At 46.8% G+C, this 22,620-nt stretch overlaps 2 protein-coding genes across 6 annotated transcripts in view; one reads left to right on the top strand and one right to left on the bottom strand.

Moving 5' to 3' along the window:
* Nucleotides 1-5,012, bottom strand: part of ZFYVE28 (zinc finger FYVE-type containing 28) — a 174,282-nt gene extending 169,270 nt beyond the window's left edge. For all 4 annotated transcript variants that reach the window (XM_040419208.1, XM_040419209.1, XM_040419210.1 and 1 more), the window contains exon 1: nucleotides 4,737-5,012. In XM_040419208.1, the coding sequence (XP_040275142.1) occupies nucleotides 4,737-4,775 (39 nt within the window). In that variant the 5' untranslated portion in view covers nucleotides 4,776-5,012. The remainder of the gene's footprint in view (nucleotides 1-4,736) is intronic.
* The window catches only part of CFAP99 (cilia and flagella associated protein 99), a 113,966-nt gene that overhangs the window by 10,245 nt on the left and 81,101 nt on the right, over nucleotides 1-22,620 (top strand). The window contains exon 1 of one of the 2 annotated variants that reach the window (XM_040419212.1): nucleotides 14,706-14,807. The exons of the other annotated variant lie outside the window; for it this stretch is intronic. The gene's annotated coding sequence lies outside the window, so the exon portion shown is untranslated. Of the gene's footprint in view, nucleotides 1-14,705; nucleotides 14,808-22,620 lie in introns of those variants that run through there. 2 annotated transcript variants of the gene reach the window in all.

Genomic DNA, 22,620 nt, shown 5'->3' with positions numbered 1-22,620 from the left:
AGACCACGGATCGGCAACCTTCGGCTGTGAAACTACAACTCCCAGCATGCACACATACTTGGCTGTTCTTGTAACTCCCATAGAAGTGAAAGGAGGATTCTGGGAGTTGTAGTCTGAGAACAGCTGGAGTGCCGGAGGTTGCAGATCCCTGATACAGAGAATCTACAAGGAGACTATAAAAAAGATCTAATGTCTTATGCCGGACTATCAGAATTGGGGCTCATGCACACGAATGTATTTGGTTTCCGTGTCCGTTCCATTTTTTTTTTTTTGCCGCCCTTATGCGGTACCATTCACTTCAATGGGGCCGCAAAAAACGGAAATGACTCTGTGTGCATTCCGTTTCCGTATGTCCGTTCCGCAAAAAAGTAGAACATGTCCTATTATTGTCCGCATTACGGACAAGGATAGTGCTGTTCTATTAGGGGCCGGCTGTTCCGTTCCGCAAAATACGGAATGCACACGGACGTCATCCGTATTTTTTGCGGATCGCAAAATACATACGGTCGTGTGCACGAGCCCTTACACAGACAATTTACTGATTTGAATGGACATTGTGTAATGCTTCATTTCCCCTGAGGTGGCGCTGTTGGGAAATTCAACCCTTACTGGCAGATTTCAGCTGATCGCTGGGGATCGCGGCAGGGACACACTTTGTGAGCAGCTTATTCCCAGCACTTTTATATCCATCCAATATCTGATTGGTGAGAGGTCCGACTCCCAGGACCGCCGGCAAGAAGGGGGCCCTGCCGCTGGAAACAGGGAAAAGAACTACACGGCGCCACCCACTGTGCAGCTGACGGAACTGGTTACTGCAGCGCTGCTCCCACTGAAGTGAATGGAGCTGTAATTCTACTGAAAAACAGATGACCAGTGGGGGTGACCGGAGTCCGACCCTCACAATTCAGATATTGATGACCTGTCCTAAGGATAGGCCATGAATATAAAAGTCCAGGAAAAACAAGTAGGATTACACAGCTGCAGGACATGGCTGGGATCGGCGTCACCTATCACCTGGTTCTGCTGGGGAAGCTCATGTTATAGCAGAGCAGATAAGGTGTTCTCAGATTACACACCCAATGCTATGCTATACATATATGCAGGGAGGAGGAAGAGGATACCACTGCGTACGTCAGGAATATAGACAGGAGGGGGGTACGCTGGCGCAAATTGGGCCAGAAAAGTGGGGCACGCGGAAATTATTTTCATCTGGTAATGTATCCCCGTCCCGAACCGTCTCCGCAGAACTGCAGCAGAAGGGGAAATTCAGGAGAGAAATCCTAGAAAGAACAACCATAAGAATACCGGAACAGAGTTAGGCCTATTGCACACGACCGTATGTCTTTTTCAGTGTTTTGCGGTCCGTTTTAAACGGATCCGTTGTTCCGTTTTTTGTTTCCGTTGTGTTTCCGTTTCCGTTCCGTTTTTCCGTTCCGTTTTTCCGTATGGCAAATACAGTATACAGTAATTTCATAGAAAAAATTGGGCTGGGCATAACATTTTCAATAGATGGATCCGCAAAAAACGGAACGGATACGGAAGACATACGGATGCACTTCCGTATGCATTCCGTTTTTTTGCGGACCCATAGACTTTAATGGAGCCACGGAACGTGATTTGCGGCCAAATATAGGACATGTTCTATGTTAAAACGGAACGGAAAAACGGAAAAACGGAAACGGAATGCATACGGAGTACATTCCGTTTTTTTTGCGGACCCATTGAAATCAATGGTTCCGTATACGGACCGCAAAAAACGGCCAGTAAACGGGAAAAAAAAACGGCCGTGTGAAAGAGGCCTTAGCGTCAGGCGTTGTTCACACTGGCGTCGTTACTTCCGATATTGAGATCTCAATACTGGAAGTAAACGGATCCGTTTGGATTTTGCAGATCAGGATGCATCCGTTCCGTTAGGATGTGGCTGTGTGAAATCAAAACGTAAAAAAAAAAAAAACGGATCCGTCACCATAGACTTACATTGTTTTCATTGCCGGATCCGTTTTTTTTTTTTTTTTTTTTTCAGTTTTTATGACCGGAGGCAAAACCCTAGCTTGCAGCAGCGGGTTTTGTGTCCGGTCAGAAAACGGAAAAAAGCTGACGGAACGGAAGACGTCCTGATGCATCCTGAACCGATCCCTTTCTATTCAGAATGCATGAGGACTAGGCGGAAACGTTTTTTTCCCGGTATTGCGATCCTCTGCCGGGTTTCAATACCGGAAAACAACAACGCAAATGTGAAAGTAGCCTTACTCCATTCCGTTACAATCCGCATTTGAGCACTGGTAATGCGCCATTCCTGTCCGCTCCGATAGGTTTACGATATTTTTGGCTGCAGGGCTTTTTTTTTTTCTTTCCGCCAGAAATAACGGCTACGTGACGGAAAGAAGCTTCCCGTTCTCCTGCTATCGTTATCGTCAATGGATGACGGGCAGAATCAGTGGGTGTTCCAGTTGTACTCGCCGCTCAACCAGTTTAACGGACCTGCCATTTTCTGGATAGGCGGTCAGTATCTGATCAGTGGAGGTCTGACACCAAGGACCCCCGTCGTCCTGTGCGCTCTGCGGCCTTCTCGCAGCTCACCAAGCACAGCGCCGTACATTGTATAGTGGCTGTACTTGGTATTGCGCTCAGCCCCATTCACTTCTATGGGGCTGAGCTGCTCCTAGGACATGTGACCAATGAATGTGACGTCACTCGGCCTAGGCAAAGCAGAGAGAAGGCCGCTGCCTTCTCAAGGAGCTGATCAGCGGGGGTCCCGGGTGTCAGACCCCCATCAATCACATACTGATGACCTATACCGAGGGTAGGTCATCAGTATTAAAATCTCGGAAAAACCCTCTAAGGCCTGATTCACACTTCCATGTCCATGGTACGGCCACAATGGCGCGGTCTTTGCTTCACCTGTGACACGGTCCATGATCCCTGGTCCATGTGTCCTCCGCGTTTCATGGACACTGCTAGGAAGTGGTTTCCGGAGAGTTTTCTAGCAATGATCTGCAAAAACCACGGAGGTGATTTTCACGGACCCATAGACTATAATGTGCGCGAGGGATCTGTAATCACGGTCAAAACAGGTAGATGTGCAGTCCATGGAGACCGCAGAGGGCCGCCATCCACTGACGTGTGAAAGAGCCCTGAGCCCTTTTGTTCCGTTTTTATGCCTTTTACACCATATATTTGTTTCAATTTGCGCCGTTTTCACTCATCATCCATCCACGAGCCTAGCGTGCTTTTGATAAATCTCCCCTATACCGCCATATTGTCCTGAGAGATGTTCCACGCTAAGTTACCCACAATGCACCAGTCACCACCGTTCCCAACATTCAGCGGCTCTGACCCTGTAATATCACTACCACATCTTCCGGCTGTACTTCTACGCAGCAGATGTGGCCCTCTCAGGACCTGTATGACGCTGTGTGTCAGTGAATGGAAACAACATCATTTATATGTAGAGGATGAAAATGCTATCGTACGTACTATAATCCTGCTGGACGTTTGCCACAATCGTATCTAATCCGTGCAATTCTGTGTGAGCTAAACAATCTATAGTGCAGAGCTGCATTCGCAATTCTGTCAAGTGCCATTGGAAACAGTCAGCAAGCCTCTCGTCAGACACATCCCTGACAGATTAGCTGGACTCCTCTATTAGAGTGGGCAGTAACTTTTCCTGACATCAAATCAGCGATCCTGATTGCACTTCCCAGAATAAGGATATCCAGCTTCAGTGCTACAAAGAACACTGGGAGATTTCAGCTTTGAAGGCTGCAGGATTGTAAACGCAGCTCTGGAGTATAATACAGAGGATAACTCGGGATCAGTACAGGATAAGTAATGTATGTACACAGTGACTCCACCAGCAGAATAGTGAGTGCAGCTCTGGAGTATAATACAGGATGTAACTCAGGATCAGTACAGGATAAGTAATGTATGTACACAGTGACTCCACCAGCAGAACAGTGAGTGCAGCTCTGGAGTATAATACAGGATGTAACTCAGGATCAGTACAGCATAAGTAATGTAATATATGTACACAGTGACTGCACCAGCAGAATAGTGAGTGCAGCTCTGGAGTATAATACAGGATGTAACTCAGGATCAGTACAGGATAAGTAATGTAATATATGTACACAGTGACTGCACCAGCAGAACAGTGAGTGCAGCTCTGGAGTATAATACAGGATGTGACTCAGGATGAGTACAGGATAAGTAATGTAATGTACGTACACAGTGACTGCACCAGCAGAATAGTGAGTGCAGCTCTGGAGTATAATACAGGATGTGACTCAGGATGAGTACAGGATAAGTAATGTAATATATGTACACAGTGACTGCACCAGCAGAATAGTGAGTGCAGCTCTGGAGTATAATACAGGATATAACTCAGGATAAGTAATGTCATGTATGTACACAGTGACTGCACCAGCAGAACAGTGAGTGCAGCTCTGGAGTATAATACAGGATGTAACTGAGTATCAGTACAGGATAAGTAATGTAATGTATGTGCACAGTGACTCCACCAGCAGAATAGTGAGTGCAGCTCTGGAGTATCATGCAGGATAAGTAATGTATAAGAAAGTTACTCAAGTACATATGTGAATTGATTCCACATGTAACATGCAGAAGGGACACTTCCAAGGGCTGACAGTGAAGTCGTACACAGGATGATAATACATAGTATACTGTACATAGCCTGGCATCCTATGACTGGGGCCCCCAGGAGCCAGCTCTGCACTTACCTTGGGTTTGTACAGCCACTTTCTGAACCTGTTCATCATTCCCTCCGGGGCTGTGCGGCTGCTGGCTGTCACTGATCCCCAGGGGATCTCCCCTTTCTCCTGCCGGCTGCTCCTAGCGCTGTGCTGTAAATCCGGGTGTCAGTCACCCCAGTCCCAGGACACCCGAGGGCGGCTCTCCCCTTATTGTCAGCAGCAGCAGTGAGGGCTCCACTGACAGCCCCAATACAGTCACCATCCCAAGCAAGCAGCGCCACTCTAACACGTCCGCGCATGCGCGCCGACTTTCTCAAGCCAAACCACCTAGCATCGCCACGCCCCGAGCCGGGTCCCAGCAACCAATAACGAGAGGGAGGCGGAGACTTTCATGTTAATTACCTACTCCCTGGAGAGATTCTACTTCGCCATTTTTGAACTGGGCAACCATTACGTGTCGGCCCTTGACTAAGGAGGAAGAGATTTGTCACGTCCTGAAAATAAAAACATAACAATATACAAGGATAAACTATAGTAACCTTGATGCGAGAATCGCAGCCACTTGCTGGGCTTTTAACACTGAAGTAACAGGCGCTGTAGGATTATATCTATATGTGTGTGATTAAGAGATAGTGACACTGCGGGGAAACATTGAGGGATGTTGTGGCAATCTGAGAAGATTTCTACCAGAGGTCTATCTCCCCATGCCAGATTCAAATATGGCCGCCGCAGAGAAGGCGTGTGGATGCCTACGCCCCTCCCACCCCCTCCTCCATACGTATACTCAGTCCTCCTGAGGCATGGATACTCCTATGTGGAGATGTTTCCCATAAGAGTGACGTACCGCTGTGCTGGAAATAGAAGTCATTATCATTTCAGTGTGCGATATAAAGGCTGCGGAGCCGTAAATTCTCCTCATGTGATGTCACGAATCCGGTGACAGATAACATACCTGTAATTAGCGTCACCCCTGTAATTACAGAGGGGGGGGGGGAATATTCATATATATATATATATATATATATATATACACATACAGTATACAGGACATGATAATCAGCGTCAGCACTGTAATTACAGCTAAAAAAATTATATATATATACAGGTGATGAATCAGATAACATACCTGTAATTAGCGTCACCCCTGTAATTACAGAGGGGGGGGGAATATTTATATATATATATATATATATATATATATATACACATACATATACAGTATACAGGGCATGATAATCAGCGTCACTACTGTAATTACAGCAAAAAAATAAAAAATATATATATATATACATATACAGGTGATGAATCAGATAACATACCTGTAATTAGAGTCACCCCTGTAATTACAGGGAGGGAGGGGGGAATTATTCATATATATATATATATATATATATATATACACAGACATACACAGTATACAGGACATGATTAGTGTCAGCACTGTAATTACAGGGGGACTTTTTTATAGGGTATATATAGTATATATATATATACAGGGAGTGCAGAATTATTAGGCAAGTTGTATTTTTGAGGATTAATTTTATTATTGAACAACAACCATGTTCTCAATGAACCCAAAAAACTCATTAATATCAAAGCTGAATATTTTTGGAAGTAGTTTTTAGTTTGTTTTTAGTTTTAGCTATTTTAGGGGGATATCTGTGTGTGCAGGTGACTATTACTGTGCATAATTATTAGGCAACTTAACAAAAAACAAATATATACCCATTTCAATTATTTATTTTTACCAGTGAAACCAATATAACATTTCAACATTCACAAATATACATTTCTGACATTCATAAACAAAACAAAAACAAATCAGTGACCAATATAGCCACCTTTCTTTGCAAGGACACTCAAAAGCCTGCCATCCATGGATTCTGTCAGTGTTTTGATCTGTTCACCATCAACATTGCGTGCAGCAGCAACCACAGCCTCCCAGACACTGTTCAGAGAGGTGTACTGTTTTCCCTCCTTGTAAATCTCACATTTGATGATGGACCACAGGTTCTCAATGGGGTTCAGATCAGGTGAACAAGGAGGCCATGTCATTAGATTTTCTTCTTTTATACCCTTTCTTGCCAGCCACGCTGTGGAGTACTTGGACGTGTGTGATGGAGCATTGTCCTGCATGAAAATCATGTTTTTCTTGAAGGATGCAGACTTCTTCCTGTACCACTGCTTGAAGAAGGTGTCTTCCAGAAACTGGCAGTAGGACTGGGAGTTGAGCTTGACTCCATCCTCAACCCGAAAAGGCCCCACAAGCTCATCTTTGATGATACCATCCCAAACCAGTACTCCACCTCCACCTTGCTGGCGTCTGAGTCGGACTGGAGCTCTCTGCCCTTTACCAATCCAGCCACGGGCCCATCCATCTGGCCCATCAAGACTCACTCTCATTTCATCAGTCCATAAAACCTTAGAAAAATCAGTCTTGAGATATTTCTTGGCCCAGTCTTGACGTTCCAGCTTGTGTGTCTTGTTCAGTGGTGGTCGTCTTTCAGCCTTTCTTACCTTGGCCATGTCTCTGAGTATTGCACACCTTGTGCTTTTGGGCACTCCAGTGATGTTGCAGCTCTGAAATATGGCCAAACTGGTGGCAAGTGGCATCTTGCAAGCTGCACGCTTGACTTTTCTCAGTTCATGGGCAGTTATTTTGCACCTTGGTTTTTCCACACGCTTCTTGCGACCCTGTTGACTATTTTGAATGAAACGCTTGATTGTTCGATGATCACGCTTCAGAAGCTTTGCAATTTTAAGAGTGCTGCATCCCTCTGCAAGATATCTCACTATTTTTGACTTTTCTGAGCCTGTCAAGTCCTTCTTTTGACCCATTTTGCCAAAGGAAAGGAAGTTGCCTAATAATTATGCACACCTAATATAGGGTGTTGATGTCATCAGACCACACCCCTTCTCATTACAGAGATGCACATCACCTAATATGCTTAATTGGTAGTAGGCTTTCGAGCCTATACAGCTTGGAGTAAGACAACATGCATAAAGAGGATGATGTGGTCAAAATACTCATTTGCCTAATAATTCTGCACGCAGTGTATATATATATATATACACAGACATATACCGTACATATACAGGACATGATAATTAGCGTCAGCACTGTAATTACAGGGGGGGGGGGACTTATTTATATATATATATACACACACACATATACCGTACACATACAGGACATGATATTTAGCGTCAGCACTGTAATTACAGGTGAAAATTTTGGATCTAGATATATACACACATATAACAGGGGCGGACCGGGAACTAAAAGTGGCCCAAAGTTGGTTACAGTTCCGAATTGCATAGATGCCAACTGCCCCGAATATGCGGAGACTGTCCCTGATTTTCAGAGACATTCCTGGCAAATTTGCCCTGTCCCCAGCCAAAAATGGGCGGGGTTAACTCAAACCCCACCCACAAGTGGGTGCTTCTGGTCAGATTCTTGGGTGGGGCTTATATGCCCCGATTTTACCAATTGAAATGTTGGTAAGTAAGAAATTGACAGAAAGCGGAGGCAACACTGATAGGAGGGGCTATTATAGCATATTGCGGCACAAAATACTGCCTCAGCAGAGCCAAATACCACAGTGCAGCACAATATACTGCCCCAGCAGAACCAGATACCACAGTGCAGCACAATATACTGCCCCAGCAGAACCAAATACCACAGTGCAGCACAATATACTGCCCCAGCAGAACCAAATACCACAGTGCAGCACAATATACTGCCCCAGCAGAACCAAATACCACAGTGCAGCACAATATACTGCCCCAGCAGAACCAAATACCTCCCTGGAAGCTGCCACATTCTGTCCTCCTACTCCAGTACCTAAGGAGGGCAATACACTTGACTCGGGAGTCAGAAGGGCACATGTGGTTGCCAGTCAGGTACATAACTACTTGACACTTCCAGTTGATTACTTACCTGACTGGTGGCCCCCTGAGCTTCGGCCCGACCAGAAATTTCCCTGTAGGGTCTATTGCCAGATTAGAGTCTATCTTGCCACAGGTTCCGCATTCAGGACGATCCTTAAGATGCAGAAACCCAAGGGTCAGCCTCAGATTTCTGCTGTAGTCTTTAATTCCACTTTAAGGCCTCGTGCACACGGCCGTTGTTTTGGTCTGCATCCGAGCCGCAGTTTTGGCGGCTCGGATGCGGACCCATTCACTTCAAAGGGGCCGCAAAAGATGCGGACAGCTCTCCGTGTACTGTCCGCATCCGTATCTCCGTTCCGTGGTCCACAAAAAAAATATAATCTGCCCTATTCTTGTCCACGCTTTGCAGACAAGAATATGAAGTTATATAAAGGCTGTCCATGCCGTTCCGCAAATTGCGGAACGCAAATGGACGCCATCCGTGTTTTGCGGATACACGATTTGCGGACCGCAAAACACACAGCGGTCGTGTACATGAGGCCTAAAGGGGTTGTTTCACTTCAGCAAATGGCATTTGTCATGTAGAGAAAGTTAATACAAGGCACTTACTAATGTATTGGGATTGTCCATATTGCCTCCGCCGCTGGCTTGATTAATTTTTCAAGGGGTTACAACCTCTGTTGGGGTGGTCAGTGTGGGATCTACTGTGCATGCGTGGCTATGTGCACTCCTGCGGTCCCCTGCCTCCAGGGAGACTGGCGTCTTTTCCTATAGTGTGCAAGCACGACCACTACTGATGCATTGCAGGGTGGTCGTAACCATGGAAACGAGCAGTGTATAATGTGATGGAAAAATGAATCCAGCCAGCAAAGGAAGCAATATGGTGAATCACAATACATTAGTAAGTGCCTTGTATTAACTTTGTCTACATGATAAATTCTATTTGCTGAAGTGACACAACCCCTTTAAGTCTGGGGCCACACAGCAGGACACCCGCCACGCGAACAAGGATGGCTGTGTAGCAGTGCAGCCCTAGAAATGAATGGGGTCACTGCACTACTCACAAGCTGCCACAACCGCGACCCCAGATTCACAAAGAAATCCAACCCTGCTCGATGCAGCGATCCTTGGTCAATCCACATGCCCCAGCCAAGATCATTGTGCATCCTCAGCCAAAATCTGCCTCTCTATGAATAGCTTTAAAGGGGTTGTCCGAGAATGGACAAGCATTCTCCCTTTGTCCACCATTTACAGACCCATGAGAGTTTTTGCCCAGTCTCAGTCTATCCTTTTAGAGGTGAATTCCAGTTTTTGGATACTGATGACCTAGCCTCTAGATATGTCATCAATATCAGATCGGTAGGGGGTCCGACACACAGCACCTCCACCAATCTGCTGTTTTTGGCACATGCAGCAGCAGCCTGTTGAAAACCATGCCTAAGGACTCCAGCAGACGAACGTAAGGGCTCCGTGCCCGTATTGCGGACTGCAAAAGGCGGATCCGCAATATACGGGCAATGGCCGTATGCACTTGCGGCGGGCGCCTCCCCCTAGGGCCCTTTAAGAGTACTAGTACTTATTTCGTGACGCCAGTTGCAATGAAGCAACAAGGGCACAGGGCCCCTTTTTGTGATACTGTGGATGGTACCCAGGTGTAGGAATGCCAGAGTGGTGTAGGGTGGCCTAAATGTCCCTTAATGTTGGTGCACGTGTCACAGTGCTCCTACCTAGATACGCTGGACCCCAGGCGTTGGCCCTGAAGCAATGAAAAGGGGGTAGTTGAATTAGGGGGTGAAGAAATAAATTGAGTCCAGACCTTGTGATGAAGTTCAATAACAGCTTTACTTGAATAAACGTTTCTCCAACAGTTTCAGGCTTTGTCTTGGTTCCAGCAGGCTTTAGCATCAACTCTGGCGGGCGAACAAACTCAACTCTGCTAATTCTGTCGCTCTCTGACTCTGCTGTACTGACAATATTGCTGTGTGACTTTGCTTTAGCTGTATGCTGCAACTTTTCTCTGTAGTCTGACTCTAGATTAGTCCAGGGAACTCTTTTCCTCCTGGCTTCAGAGGCTTCAAGCTGTGGTCTCCACATCCAGCAGAGCTCAAGGTGCTCTAGCTGGCTTGGGCAAGGCACGTCCAGCAGGGACGTGCACCTGCTGCATACCCTTCCTTCGAAGGGGGTAAACTGCAACTAACTCCAACTAACTAGTCCTCTCCCCTCCTCAGAGGGAAAGTTAGAATGGAAAGAAGGGTTCCACTCTCTATAAATGTAGCTCTGCCATGCTTGCTGCCACCTTCTGGTGAACCAGGTAAATTACATGAACAAGAACAGTTACCAACATTAGAAATGCACAGTGTATGGACCTGAAATAAATGCATAAGATGACACTATATTAGCCCATAGGAGACAGTAGCGGGGTGCAGAAGTGGTATTGCCACTCTGGGGCGTTACACACTCCGTGCTGCGAATGCTGACCCATTGACTTAAATGGGTCCACGATCCACAAGATAAGGCCGAAGATAGGACATGTCTTATCTTTTGTGGAGTGGAGGCACGAATCGGAAGCCCACAGAAGCACTACGAAGCTCTTCCGTGGGCTTTCGGGTCCATGCCTCCGCACCGCAAAAGATAAGACATGTCCTATGTTTTGCCGTATCTTGTTGATCGCAGACCCATTCAAGTTATGGATGTATCAGTATCTGCAAGTAATGGATTTGCATCCCACTCGGCCGGTGCATTGTGGACCCCTATTTGCCGTCTGCAGCATCATGTACATTTCACTGCATTTCTGCAGCAGAATCGGCATCTTACTTGCTAATTTTGATGCGGATTTGCACCGATATCATCCACTGCATTACAAAAAATGTAATCCTTACTAAAAATGTACAGAAAGGCCCCTTGCAGATCATCGTGTCCGGATTAAGTCCGAATGCGTTGCGTCTGCGATCAGGGAAAATCGTGCGAGTGCGTACGCAATTTCAGTCAGTTTTGACTGCGATTGCGTTGCTCACTTTTTTTCCGCGCGAGTGCAATTCGTTTCGCACGCGCGTGACGTGACAAAAAACTGACTGTGGTAACCAGACCCGAACCCGGACTTCTTCACTGAAGTTCGGGTTTGGGTTAGGTGTTCTGTAGATGTTATTATTTTCCCTTATAACATGGTTCTTAATACAGAATGCTTACTAAAATGTGGCTTGAGGGGTTAAAAAATAAAAAAATTAATTTACCTCATCTTGTTGTTCGCTCAGCCGGCATCATCTTCTTTCAGGACCTGCCAAAGGACCTTTGATTACGAAATCTTCTATCTTCATTCAGCAGGACCTGCGCTGACGTCACCACGTGGTGAGCGCGATTACGTCAAAGGTCCTTTGGCAGGTCCTGAAAGATGAAGAAAGAAGACCATGCCGGCTGCGCGAACAAGCGGATGAGGTGAGTTAATTTAAAAAAAAAAATTTAACCCCTCAATCCACATTTTAGTAAGCATTCTGTGTTAAGAATGCTATTATTTTCCTTTATAACCAAGGGAAAATAATACAGTAAATTGACTTTAATGGGGTTGCTCATCCCGATCGTCACCTAGCAACCATGCGTGAAAATCGCACTGTATCCGCACTTGCTTGTGATTTTCACACATCCCCATTCATTTCTATGGGGCCTGCGTTGAGTGAAAACCGCAGAATACAGAACATGCTGCGATTTTCACGCAAGGCGCAAGTGATGAGTGAAAATCACCGCTCATCTGAACAGCCCCATTGAAGTGAATGGGTCCGGATTCAGTGCGGGTGCAATGCGTTCAAACAATTGACATTCTGTCGATTTTAGATTCCTTACCGCAGGTCATTTTCTGCACGTAAAAGACACGCGTGTTCATGGGATTTGGCAAATCTCCTTCACTTTGCTGGTATTGTATATTCTGTGGTATTCCCACAAGGAAATCTGGGTGGAAAAACTGCACATAATCCGCAACGTGTGTGTTATCTCTGGATAAGTCATCAGTATCTGATCGACCCCCGGGACCCCCGCCGATCAGCTGTTTGAGAAGGCGCCGGCGCTCCTGTGTGTGCTCTGACCTTCTCTCAGCTTTTCCTAGGCCGAGTGACGTCACGTTAATCGGTCACGTGGCCTAAGTACAGCTCAGCCCTATAGAAGTGAATGGGGCTGAGCGCGATACCAAGCACAGCCGCTATACAATGTACGGCGCTGTGCTTGGTGAGCAGGGAGAAGGCTGCGGAGCTCACAGGAGTGGTGGTGTCTTCTCCAACAGCTGATCAGCGGGAGTCCCTGCTGTCGGACCCCCTCCGATCAGATACTGATGACCTATCCTGAGGATAGGTCATCAGTAAAAATATCTCGGAAATCCCCTTTAAGGCATGTTCACACAGTTCATCTCCATTGAATCAAAAAAGTAAAAAAATAATATTGAAATCACCCACATATTATAAATAAATATTAAAGGGTTTCTACCACCAGAAGCGATGCGCCAATGTCAGCACTACATAACAGTATGTTTCTAACATTAGTCCCTGCAGCCGTTTTTGTAAAATAAGCACTTTTATAATATGCTAATGAGCCTCTAGGTGCTATGTGGGCGTAAAATCAGCACCTAGAGGCTCCGTCCACTCACCCTTTATCCCGCCCAGGTCCCCTGTTCTACCCGCCCCGCTCCTCTTGATTGATGCCACGGTCCACCGCATCGTTGACGAAATCCCACGCCTGCGCCGCTCACTTCTGTCTTCGGTGCAGTGAGTGAAGGCCGCTCTCCTGATGCCGGCTTCCTCACTGTGACGTAGTCGGCGCAGGCACAGTGAGGAATCCGGCACCAGGAGCGCATCATTCACTCACTGCGCCTGCGCCGAAGACAGAAGCGAACGGCGCAAGCGCAGGATTTCGTATGCGATGCAGGGAACAGTGACATCAATCAAGAGGTGCGGGGCGGGCAGAACAGGGGACCTGGGCGGGATAATGGGTGAGTGGACGGAGCCTCTAGGTGCTGATTGTACACCCACATAGCACCTAGAGGCTCATTAGCATATTAGAAAAGTGCTTATTTTACAAAAACGGCTGCAGGGAGAAAGGTAACAAACATACTGTTATGTAGTGCTGACATTGGCGCATCGCTTCTGGTGGTAGAAACCCTTTAAAAATAGTAGATTTTAGACATCGCCTCGTCAAAATAAATCTGAACAATTAAAATGAATGGCGTAATGTAGAGGAAAATCTAAATGGCTGATTCACCTTTTTTTTTTTGCTAAAGCAAAAGTCAGGGCACTTTCACACCAGCGTTATTTTTTTCCGGCATTGCGTTCCGTCCTAGGGGCTCTATATCGGGAAAGTTTTATCCCCATGCATTCTGAATGGAGAGTAATCCGTTCCGGATGCATCAGGATGTCTTCAGTTCAGTCTTTTTGACTTTTCAGGACGCAGATAATACCGCAGCATGCTACGGTTTTATCTCCGTCCAAAATTCCAGAACACTTGCCGGAATGCTTTTTCCCATTGACATGCATTAATGCCGGATCCGGCCCCCAGTGTTCCGACAAAACAAATCTGGGCATGCTCAATTTGAAAAAAAATAAATGCCAGATCAGTTTTTACGGATGACACCATAGAGACGGATCCGGCATTTCAATGCATCTGCCCCATTTGGCATTTTTTCCGCCTTCCCACTACATTGCATGCAATATTAAATGGAAAGTACCGTATGCTCTACAAAAAAATGAGCCCTCATAATGCTATGTGAACGAAAAACAAAAAAGTCTCCAGGAAAGCAGGGACTAGGGAGTAAGAGTGTTCGGTGATGAAGTGGTTAAAATGACAGGTCGCCTCTGCTGAGCGCTAATTGAATCCCTGTACATGGCGCTGACGTACAAGCGACTACTTTATTGGAGCTGCAGACTACTGCATTCTCCTGCGAAGCTTTATTAACACCTAACGGAAAACAGGAGTCTTCGCTATATAGCCACGTGTTCCGATTCCACCAATCGCCATGCTCTATAGTTTCAGGTTGCTAGGGCGACGATGAAACACACGGAGGGTAGCCAGGCCGAGTTGCATTCTGGGAAACGTAGTTTTTCTCGGTTGAGAACAGCTATTGAGAATGGAAAAGCTGTATGTTTGAGGACTACAATACCCAGACGTCTTCGCGCTGCATTAGAAACCCGTACCCACCCGAGGTCCTAAATAAACGGCGGCTCTCGCAGCAAGGTAAATATTACCGTTACCGTAGATGAGACTGCATTGTGTACATACACGGTCCTCACAAACCTCTACTGCCTCAATAACGTGCTACATCTGTTCTTGGGAAAGCTGGGTGACAAACAGCAGCATTCCCATGGTGTTTGTCACTCAGCTTTCCCAAAGTCCTGATCTGCTTGAGGAATGGGGGCAGTAGATGGCACCCTGGTACATCTGGCTTTTCAGGGTTCTAGGAAAGCTGGGTGACAGCCTCTTTGGAGGGGTCTTCTCCACAAACAGTACTGTGTACAGGATAGGGGATGTGTCTGATCACGGGGGGTCTAACCTCTGGGACCCCCACCTGTCACACCCCGGGTCTCCCATCTGAGTGCAGTCTGCTACTGCGCCATTGAGCGGTGAGTTCTGTACTCAGCAGTCCCATGCAAGTGCGCAGAGCCGTGATCACACTTCTGCACTACTGCTCCATTCATATGGTGAACGCCGACAGTCCTGTAGACTTTACATGGGGCGACAGGGTGCATGCTGGACCACCGCTCCATACACAGGAGGGGCGACCACTATTCTCTAACAGAGGTCCAGGGTCAGAGCGGCCATAGACCCTACAGGCATATTTACCGGTGGGCCGATCAATGCCCAAGGGTCCAACAAAGCCCTCTACGTGGCTGCCAGCCAGGTATATAAAGATCTGAAGCATAGTGTTGAGCGAACTTCTGTTTTAAGTTCGGCGTCTAAAGTTCGGCTTCCGGTTAGCGGAGAATCCCGATATGGATTCCGAATTCCGTTGTGGTCCGTGGTAGCGGAATCAATAATCGGCCATTATTGATTCCGCTACCACGGACCACAACGGAATTCGGAATCCATATCGGGATTCTCCGCTAACCGGAAGCCGAACTTTAGACGCCGAACTTAAAACAGAAGTTCGCTCAACACTACCAGTGAAGCATTAATTAACGTAGGAGCATCAGGTACTTATCCACCTAGCCAGCGGCCGCAGGCGCCTCCTGAATAAAGCTGTATTACTGTCCTTATACAGTTTCATAATATGGCAGCACGGTGGCTCAGTGGTTAGCACTGGGTTCCTAGGTTCGAATTCGACCAAGGAAAACCTCTGCATGTAGTTTGTATTCTCTCCCCGTGTTTGCCTTGGTTTCCTCCGGGTTCTCCGGTTTCCTCCCACACTCCAAAGACATACTGATAGGACCTTAGATTGTGAGCCCCATTGGGGACAGCTTGATGATAATGTCTGTAAAGCGCTGCGGAATATAGTAGTAGCTATATAAGTGCATAAAATAAATAAATACTGTGGCGCAGGCAGCAGTATATTGTGCTGCACTGTGGTATCTGGTTCTGCTGGGGCGGTATATTGTGGTGTATGGTTCTGCTGTATGGTATTTTGTGCTTCGCTATGTTCTTGCTGGCTCCGCCTACTTGTGTTGCTCCGCCTTTTGTCAATTTGGACCCACCTACAACATGAGGCCACTTTTAGTTGTTTTTTTTTCCAGGGCCACTTTTAGTTGGCAGTCTGCCCCTGCAGAGGTCGGAAACGCATCAGTTGGACACATATTGTATCCTTAGTTGTTAAAAACCTCTTTAAAACTCCCTTTAAGGGTCCATTCACACATCCGTAGAATGGGTCCGGATCCGTTCCGCAATTATCCAGAACAGGTGCGGACCCATTCATTTTCAATGGGGCTGGAAAAGATGCGGATAGCACACAGTGTGCTGTCCGCATCCGCATTTCCAGTCCGCGACTCCACAAAAAAATAGAGCATGTCCTATTCTTCTCTGCAGCTCCGGACAAGAATAGGAATCCTCTATTAAGTGCCGGCGATGTGCGGCGTCAGTGTTTTGCAGTCCGCAATATGCCGGCCGCAAACCACTATAGACGTCTGAATGGACCCTTAAGGGCTTGTTCAGGATTCTGGAATGGATGGTTTATCCGATCTGCAGAGGATTGCCTGCACTCTCACCAATCCGTTCGGTTGTAGCTACGGCACCAGAAGTTGGCGCTGGAACTGCACAGCTCCGTCCATTTTGTAGAAGATAGAGCTGGTGTCTGCAGCGCTGCTCCCGTCGATGTGAGGTTTTTTTTCTGCCCTGTTTGGCTGTACCCTGAGAGCGGTCATTGGCAGGAGCAGTTATGCTGGCGTTACACAGGACGCCGTATTCAGAATTCATTATGCGGCTCGTGCCCGTATTGCAGCCCGCAAAGAGCAGGTCCACAATATACGGGCACCAGCTCTGCGTACTCTATATCACGGATGCAGACCCATTCACTTGAATGGGTCCGCAATCCGCAAGCTATGGAGTGGCGCGGGGGCATGGATCGGAAGCCCACTGAAACACTACGGGGCGCTTCCATGGGATTTCGATCCGTGCCTCTACACTCCAAAAAAAATACAAATAAGAACTGTCCTATTTTTTTGCAGTGCGGACCGTCCATTGCTGATCGTTCACCCATTCAAGTGAATTTGCGGTCAAGCTTTTGCGGTCCGCAGCACGGGCACGGGCCACACACCTTCATGTGCATGAGCCCTAATTGATAGGATATTGATTACATCTACCATTAATGTCGTATTGACGGGAGTCTAATATTTGGACCCCTGCCAATGCCCAGAGCCTGTGGGTAAAATGAAATGTCCCTTTTTGATTTATTCCAATGTTTCTAATTACACTCATTTATAAACTAAATAAATAAATAAATAAATAAATAGATAAATAGATACTGCACCCAGATACAGATGTTGATTGCTGGGAAACATGGCATGCAGTTTTGTCCCAGGCAGATAAATAAATGATTTCTGGTGTGGTCTGACTAGACACTGGGTCTTGCCACTAGAGGGCGTAAAAGTGGCTTCCCCGCTGCTCTATAACAAGGCTCTCAGAGGCTACTTGTGGGTAGTGTTCCTCTTGGTGAGAGATCATTGTCTGATAGACATACCTCACACTTGAAGACATTTTGACCAGTTGACTTTAAGAGGAGGTGCATCATAGGTCATTGTGATGAACTGCCCGTCATCTAGGCCGTTCTGACCTAGCTGTTAGGAGGTGTTGAGATTGGTCGTTACGTGAGGGCACCCACACAACAAACCGGCCCTGGACGACCCAGACAGACACCAGTAGAGAGGATCGTTTGTTCTGCCGACAGACAGGAGCAGCTCCCACAGTTTCATTGTCCACCATCCGGACACAGGAGGCCCCTTCATTACACCCCCTGTCTCTGCTCGGACCATTTCCTGGCACTTAGCAGAAGGAAATCTGGTGTCGCGGTGTCCCTTGCGTGTCCGGCCAAGGACAGTCACCACCTCTTTAGTTTGTAGTGGTGTTGTGAATGAGGCCTTGTGGTGAGTGCTTCAATCCTGCCCCAACTGCTGGTGTGATGATCTGCGGAGCCATCGCATACGGCAGTCGGTCACCCCTAGTAGTGACATGAGGGACACTAACAGCTCCGTGATATGAGGGACATCCTGCCGCCACGTGTCGCCTATCATGGCCGGTCTTTCCAGCAGACAGGGACGGATTGGCCATAGACCTTACAGGGAAATTTCCTAGTGGGCCGATGCCCAGGGGGCCGCCCAGGCCCCCCTCTATGCCGCTGGCTGGGTACATAATAAGCTCTCAGCGGTAATTAACACTGTGAGAATCAGGTACTTATGTACTCAGCCAGTGACCGCACACGTCCTCCTGAATTCAACTGTGGCCTGCATCTCACCTCCTAAGACCCCTGCTCCATATCGTAATCAGAGACACCTGGACGAGGAGGAGAACAGAAAATGGCGTCTATTGAGGGCCAACACAGCGATATGCCCCCTTTGTCTAAGATGGGATAACCCCTTTAAATGAGCTACCTTTTTTGTTTTTGCCTTTCTGCATTTGAGCAGCCATAACCTTTTTATTTTTTCATTGACTTGGCTGTATGAGGCCTTGTTTTATGCAGAAGTATTTTTCTTTCTGTGTAATTTGGGGTTCTAAATAAATTATTGTGCAATTTATATACATTTATTTGTGTCTTGAATATAGAAATATCCTTTTTTTTCTGTGTTTTTTTTTTTTTTATGGTTCCCCTTTCAATCTAAATACAGGTGCAAGAAAAAGTATGTGAACCCTTTGGAATGATATGGATTTCTGCACAAATTGGTCATAAAATGTGATCTGATCTTCATCTAAGTCCCAACAATAGACAATCACAGTCTGCTTAAACTAATAACACACAAAGAATTAAATGTTACCATGTTTTTATTGAACACACCATGTAAACATTCACAGTGCAGGTGGAAAAAGTATGTGAACCCCTAGACTAATGACATCTCCAAGAGCTAATTGGAGTGAGGTGTCAGCCAACTGGAGTCCAATCAATGAGATGAGATTGGAGGTGTTGGTTACAGCTGCCCTGCCTTTAAAAAACACACACCAGTTCTGGGTTTGCTTTTCACAAGAAGCAATGCCTGATGTGAATGATGCCTATGATTGTCTATTAATGTGACTTAGATGAAGATCAAGCTCTCGGCATTCTTGCACTGCAAGCCTTTGATTAGAGACATCCAGATCTCCCCTGCCCGTTCTCTGCAGCTGGGAGTTGAGAACCACATCAGAGGCTGATATACGTGGGACTAGCAGTGTCTGTCCCGCCGCCCGCCATCGCCAGACAGTGATCAGTGACCGTCTGAGTCTCCAGGAGAGAGGGGAGTGAGTGGCTGTCAGGCTGCTCTGTGAAGTGGCACGCGAGCCTCCGTCTGTGTCTGCAGCGTGTGCTGTGTAATGCAGAGCAGAACTCACTTAAAGGGCAAAAAACATTCCAGAGCAGACAATCAGACTGCTTTAGGGACAAGTTTTATTTAAATATTCATTAAAGGAGACCATCACAGGGTTCTCTGACCAGTGTACCCTGTCCTCTGAATCTGGTGTTCATCAATGCAACAATGTCTCCAAAACAAAACTCTGATGCAAGTGCTGGTGATACAGCAAAGAAAAGAAAGTTGCATTTCCTATGTAGAACATCATGCAATTTAGTTTTAATGAGTATGGAATGAGTTTCTCATCTAGCTTTCTAATATCTAATATCCTGTCCTTTGGCTAGTGGTTAGTGCTTAAAAAAAGTGCCTGATTCGACTTATGAACAATCCTACAGTCCCTATCTTGTATGTAACTCGGGGACTGCCTGTAATCACTTTTATTTGCTTTTTTTAAAATTTTTATTTTTTTTATATATATATATATATTTTTTTTTTTGTGTCATTTTTTTTAGATCCCATTAAGGCATTATTATTTTATTACTTAATGTATTATCTCCTGTATGCTATTCTATAGTTCTCTGTGTCTCTATGACGCAATCAAAGGGGGAAATTCTCTTTCATCACGCCGCAGCAAACAAAATCCTCAGCTTTTCCAGTGCAGAATCCGCCCGATATCAGTATTATGCGCACAAACGTATTTTCTTTCCGTGTCTATTCCGGGTATTTTTTGCAGATCAAATGCGGAACATTCATTTCAATGGGTCTGCCAAAAAAAAAACGGAAGTGACTCTGTGTGCATTCCGTTTTTCCGTGTGTCCGTTCCGCTGAAAAATAGACCATGTCCTATTATTGTCCGCATTACAGACAAGGATAGGACTGTTCTATTAGGGGCCAGCTGTTCCGTTCCTAAAAATGTGGAATGCACACAGACGTCATCCGTGTTTTTTGCGGACCGCAAAATACATACGGTCGTGTGCACGAGGCCTTACTCCATGCTGGAGTTTTTTCTCTACAACCACGCCAAAAATCTGCACAGAAACAAAATTGCAGAAACCCCATTCACATGCAAAGGATGCAAATTTGAGGCGGATTTTCCGCATCTATTGGTGCTGATTTTCGGTCAGAAAATTTTTAAAAATCCGCACCGCAGGTCAAAATCCCCGCGGAAAATCCCCGCTGATTTCAAATTCTCATAGAATACAATGTACATGACCTACGGTGCGGATTTTCCGCACGCAAATCCGCGCGGAAAATCCACACGCAATCCTGACCATGTGCTTTTGGAAGGGATCATTGTTTATTTTATTATTGATTTATTTTATTATTATTTATTTATTTATTATCTATTTTATTATTTTATTTATTTTATTGTGTCAGTTGTCAGGGGAAGGGGCCACCTATAAACGGCAATGATTGACAAAGAGCCCGGGGGCCACCAAGATATGGCTTTCATTGCCTGCTGGTGAGAACTCATCACAAGCTGGGAAGACGATCCTCTGGCAGCGAACAGATTAGAGCAGAGACAGACAGCGTGTGGGCTGCACGTGGGCACCTCCAAGAAGAGAGATCAGATGTCACGTTGGCTGTCTAATGCGGTAGAAACACACAAAACCAAACAGAGAGACATCAGAAGACGGGCACAGAGAGGGTCGGATACGCAGCAGTGTCCCTCCGGAGAATTATCACAGACAGGTCTCATTGTAGTGAGCGGGGTTGTCAGCAGATCAGAGACAGGTCTCATTGTAGTGAGCGGGGTTGTCAGCAGATCAGAGACAGGTCTCATTGTAGTGAGCGGGGTTGTCAGCAGATCCTGCCAGCCATATTTTGCACTTTCCCTGGTCTTTTTATCACATTGATCTACATCCAGCGTTTGTGGCATTTCACCGACTTCAGTGCAGTAAAAGGCCCCCTCAGGATGCCTATAGATGAAGCTCTGGGAACGGTTGCTATTGGCTGTGGTTTTAGGCTATGTTCACATGTTGGGTTTGTCTATGGTAAATTCGCCCTGCTTTTACAAGGTCATCAGCAGAAGTCTGAGGCTGGACTTCTGACATGCATGTGCAGGAGAAGGAATAGCCCTTTTCAATGGAGCCTTGAGTAGGGCTGAAGCTATCAATTTATTTTAGTAATTAAGTATTCTATCGATTAATCCAATGATTAATCAAGTACTCTAATAAGAAAAAACAAATTAAAAGAATGTTTTCCTTAAAAGCTCTTCAGCCCCTCCATGCCATCAGCTCCCCCCAGTGCCATAAGTTCCCCCATGCCATCAGTCATCTGTGCCATCAGATCCCCCCATGGCATCAGTCCTCTGTGCCATCAGCCCCCCCCCCCCCCAGTGCCATCAGTCCTCTGTGCCATCAGCCCCAACGTGCCATCAGTCCTCTGTGCCATCAGCCCCCTCGTGCCATCAGCCCTCTGTGCCATCAGCTCCCCCCAGTGCCATCAGTCCTCTATGCCATCAGCCCCCCCAAGTGCCATCAGTCCTCTATGCCATCAGCCCCCCCCCAAGTGCCATCAGTCCTCTATGCCATCAGCCCCCCCAAGTGCCATCAGTCCTCTGTGCCATCAGCTCCCCCTAGTGCCATCAGTCCTCTGTGCCATCAGCTCCCCCCAGTGCCATCAGCTCCCCCCAGTGCCATCAGTACTCTGTGCATCAGCCCCCCCCCAGTGCCATCAGTCCTCTGTGCCATCAGCTCCCCCCAGTGCCATCAGTCCTCTGTGCCATCAGCCCCTCCGCAGTACCATCAGTATTCTGTGCCATCAGCTCCCCCAGTGCCATCAGTATTCTGTGCCATCAGCTCCCCCAGTGCCATCAGTCCTCTGTGCTATCAGTTCCCCCCAGTGCCATCAGCTCCCCATAGTGCCATTAGCTCCCCTTGCCATCACTCCTCTGTGCTATCAGCTCCCCCCAGTGCCATCAGTCCTCTATATCATCAGCCCCCCAAGTGCCACCAGTCCTCTTTGCCATTTGCTCCCCCTAGTGCCATCAGTCCTCTGTACCATCAGCTCCCCCCGTGCCATCACCCCCCATGTCATCAGTACTCTGTGCCATCAGCTCCCCCAGTGCCACCATCTCCGCTCCTAGC

Source organism: Bufo bufo, chromosome 2 (assembly GCF_905171765.1).
Source record: "Bufo bufo chromosome 2, aBufBuf1.1, whole genome shotgun sequence".
Lineage (NCBI taxonomy): Eukaryota > Metazoa > Chordata > Amphibia > Anura > Bufonidae > Bufo > Bufo bufo.
The sequence above is the reverse complement of the archived record's forward strand: the minus strand, read 5'-3'. Positions and strand labels throughout refer to the sequence as shown.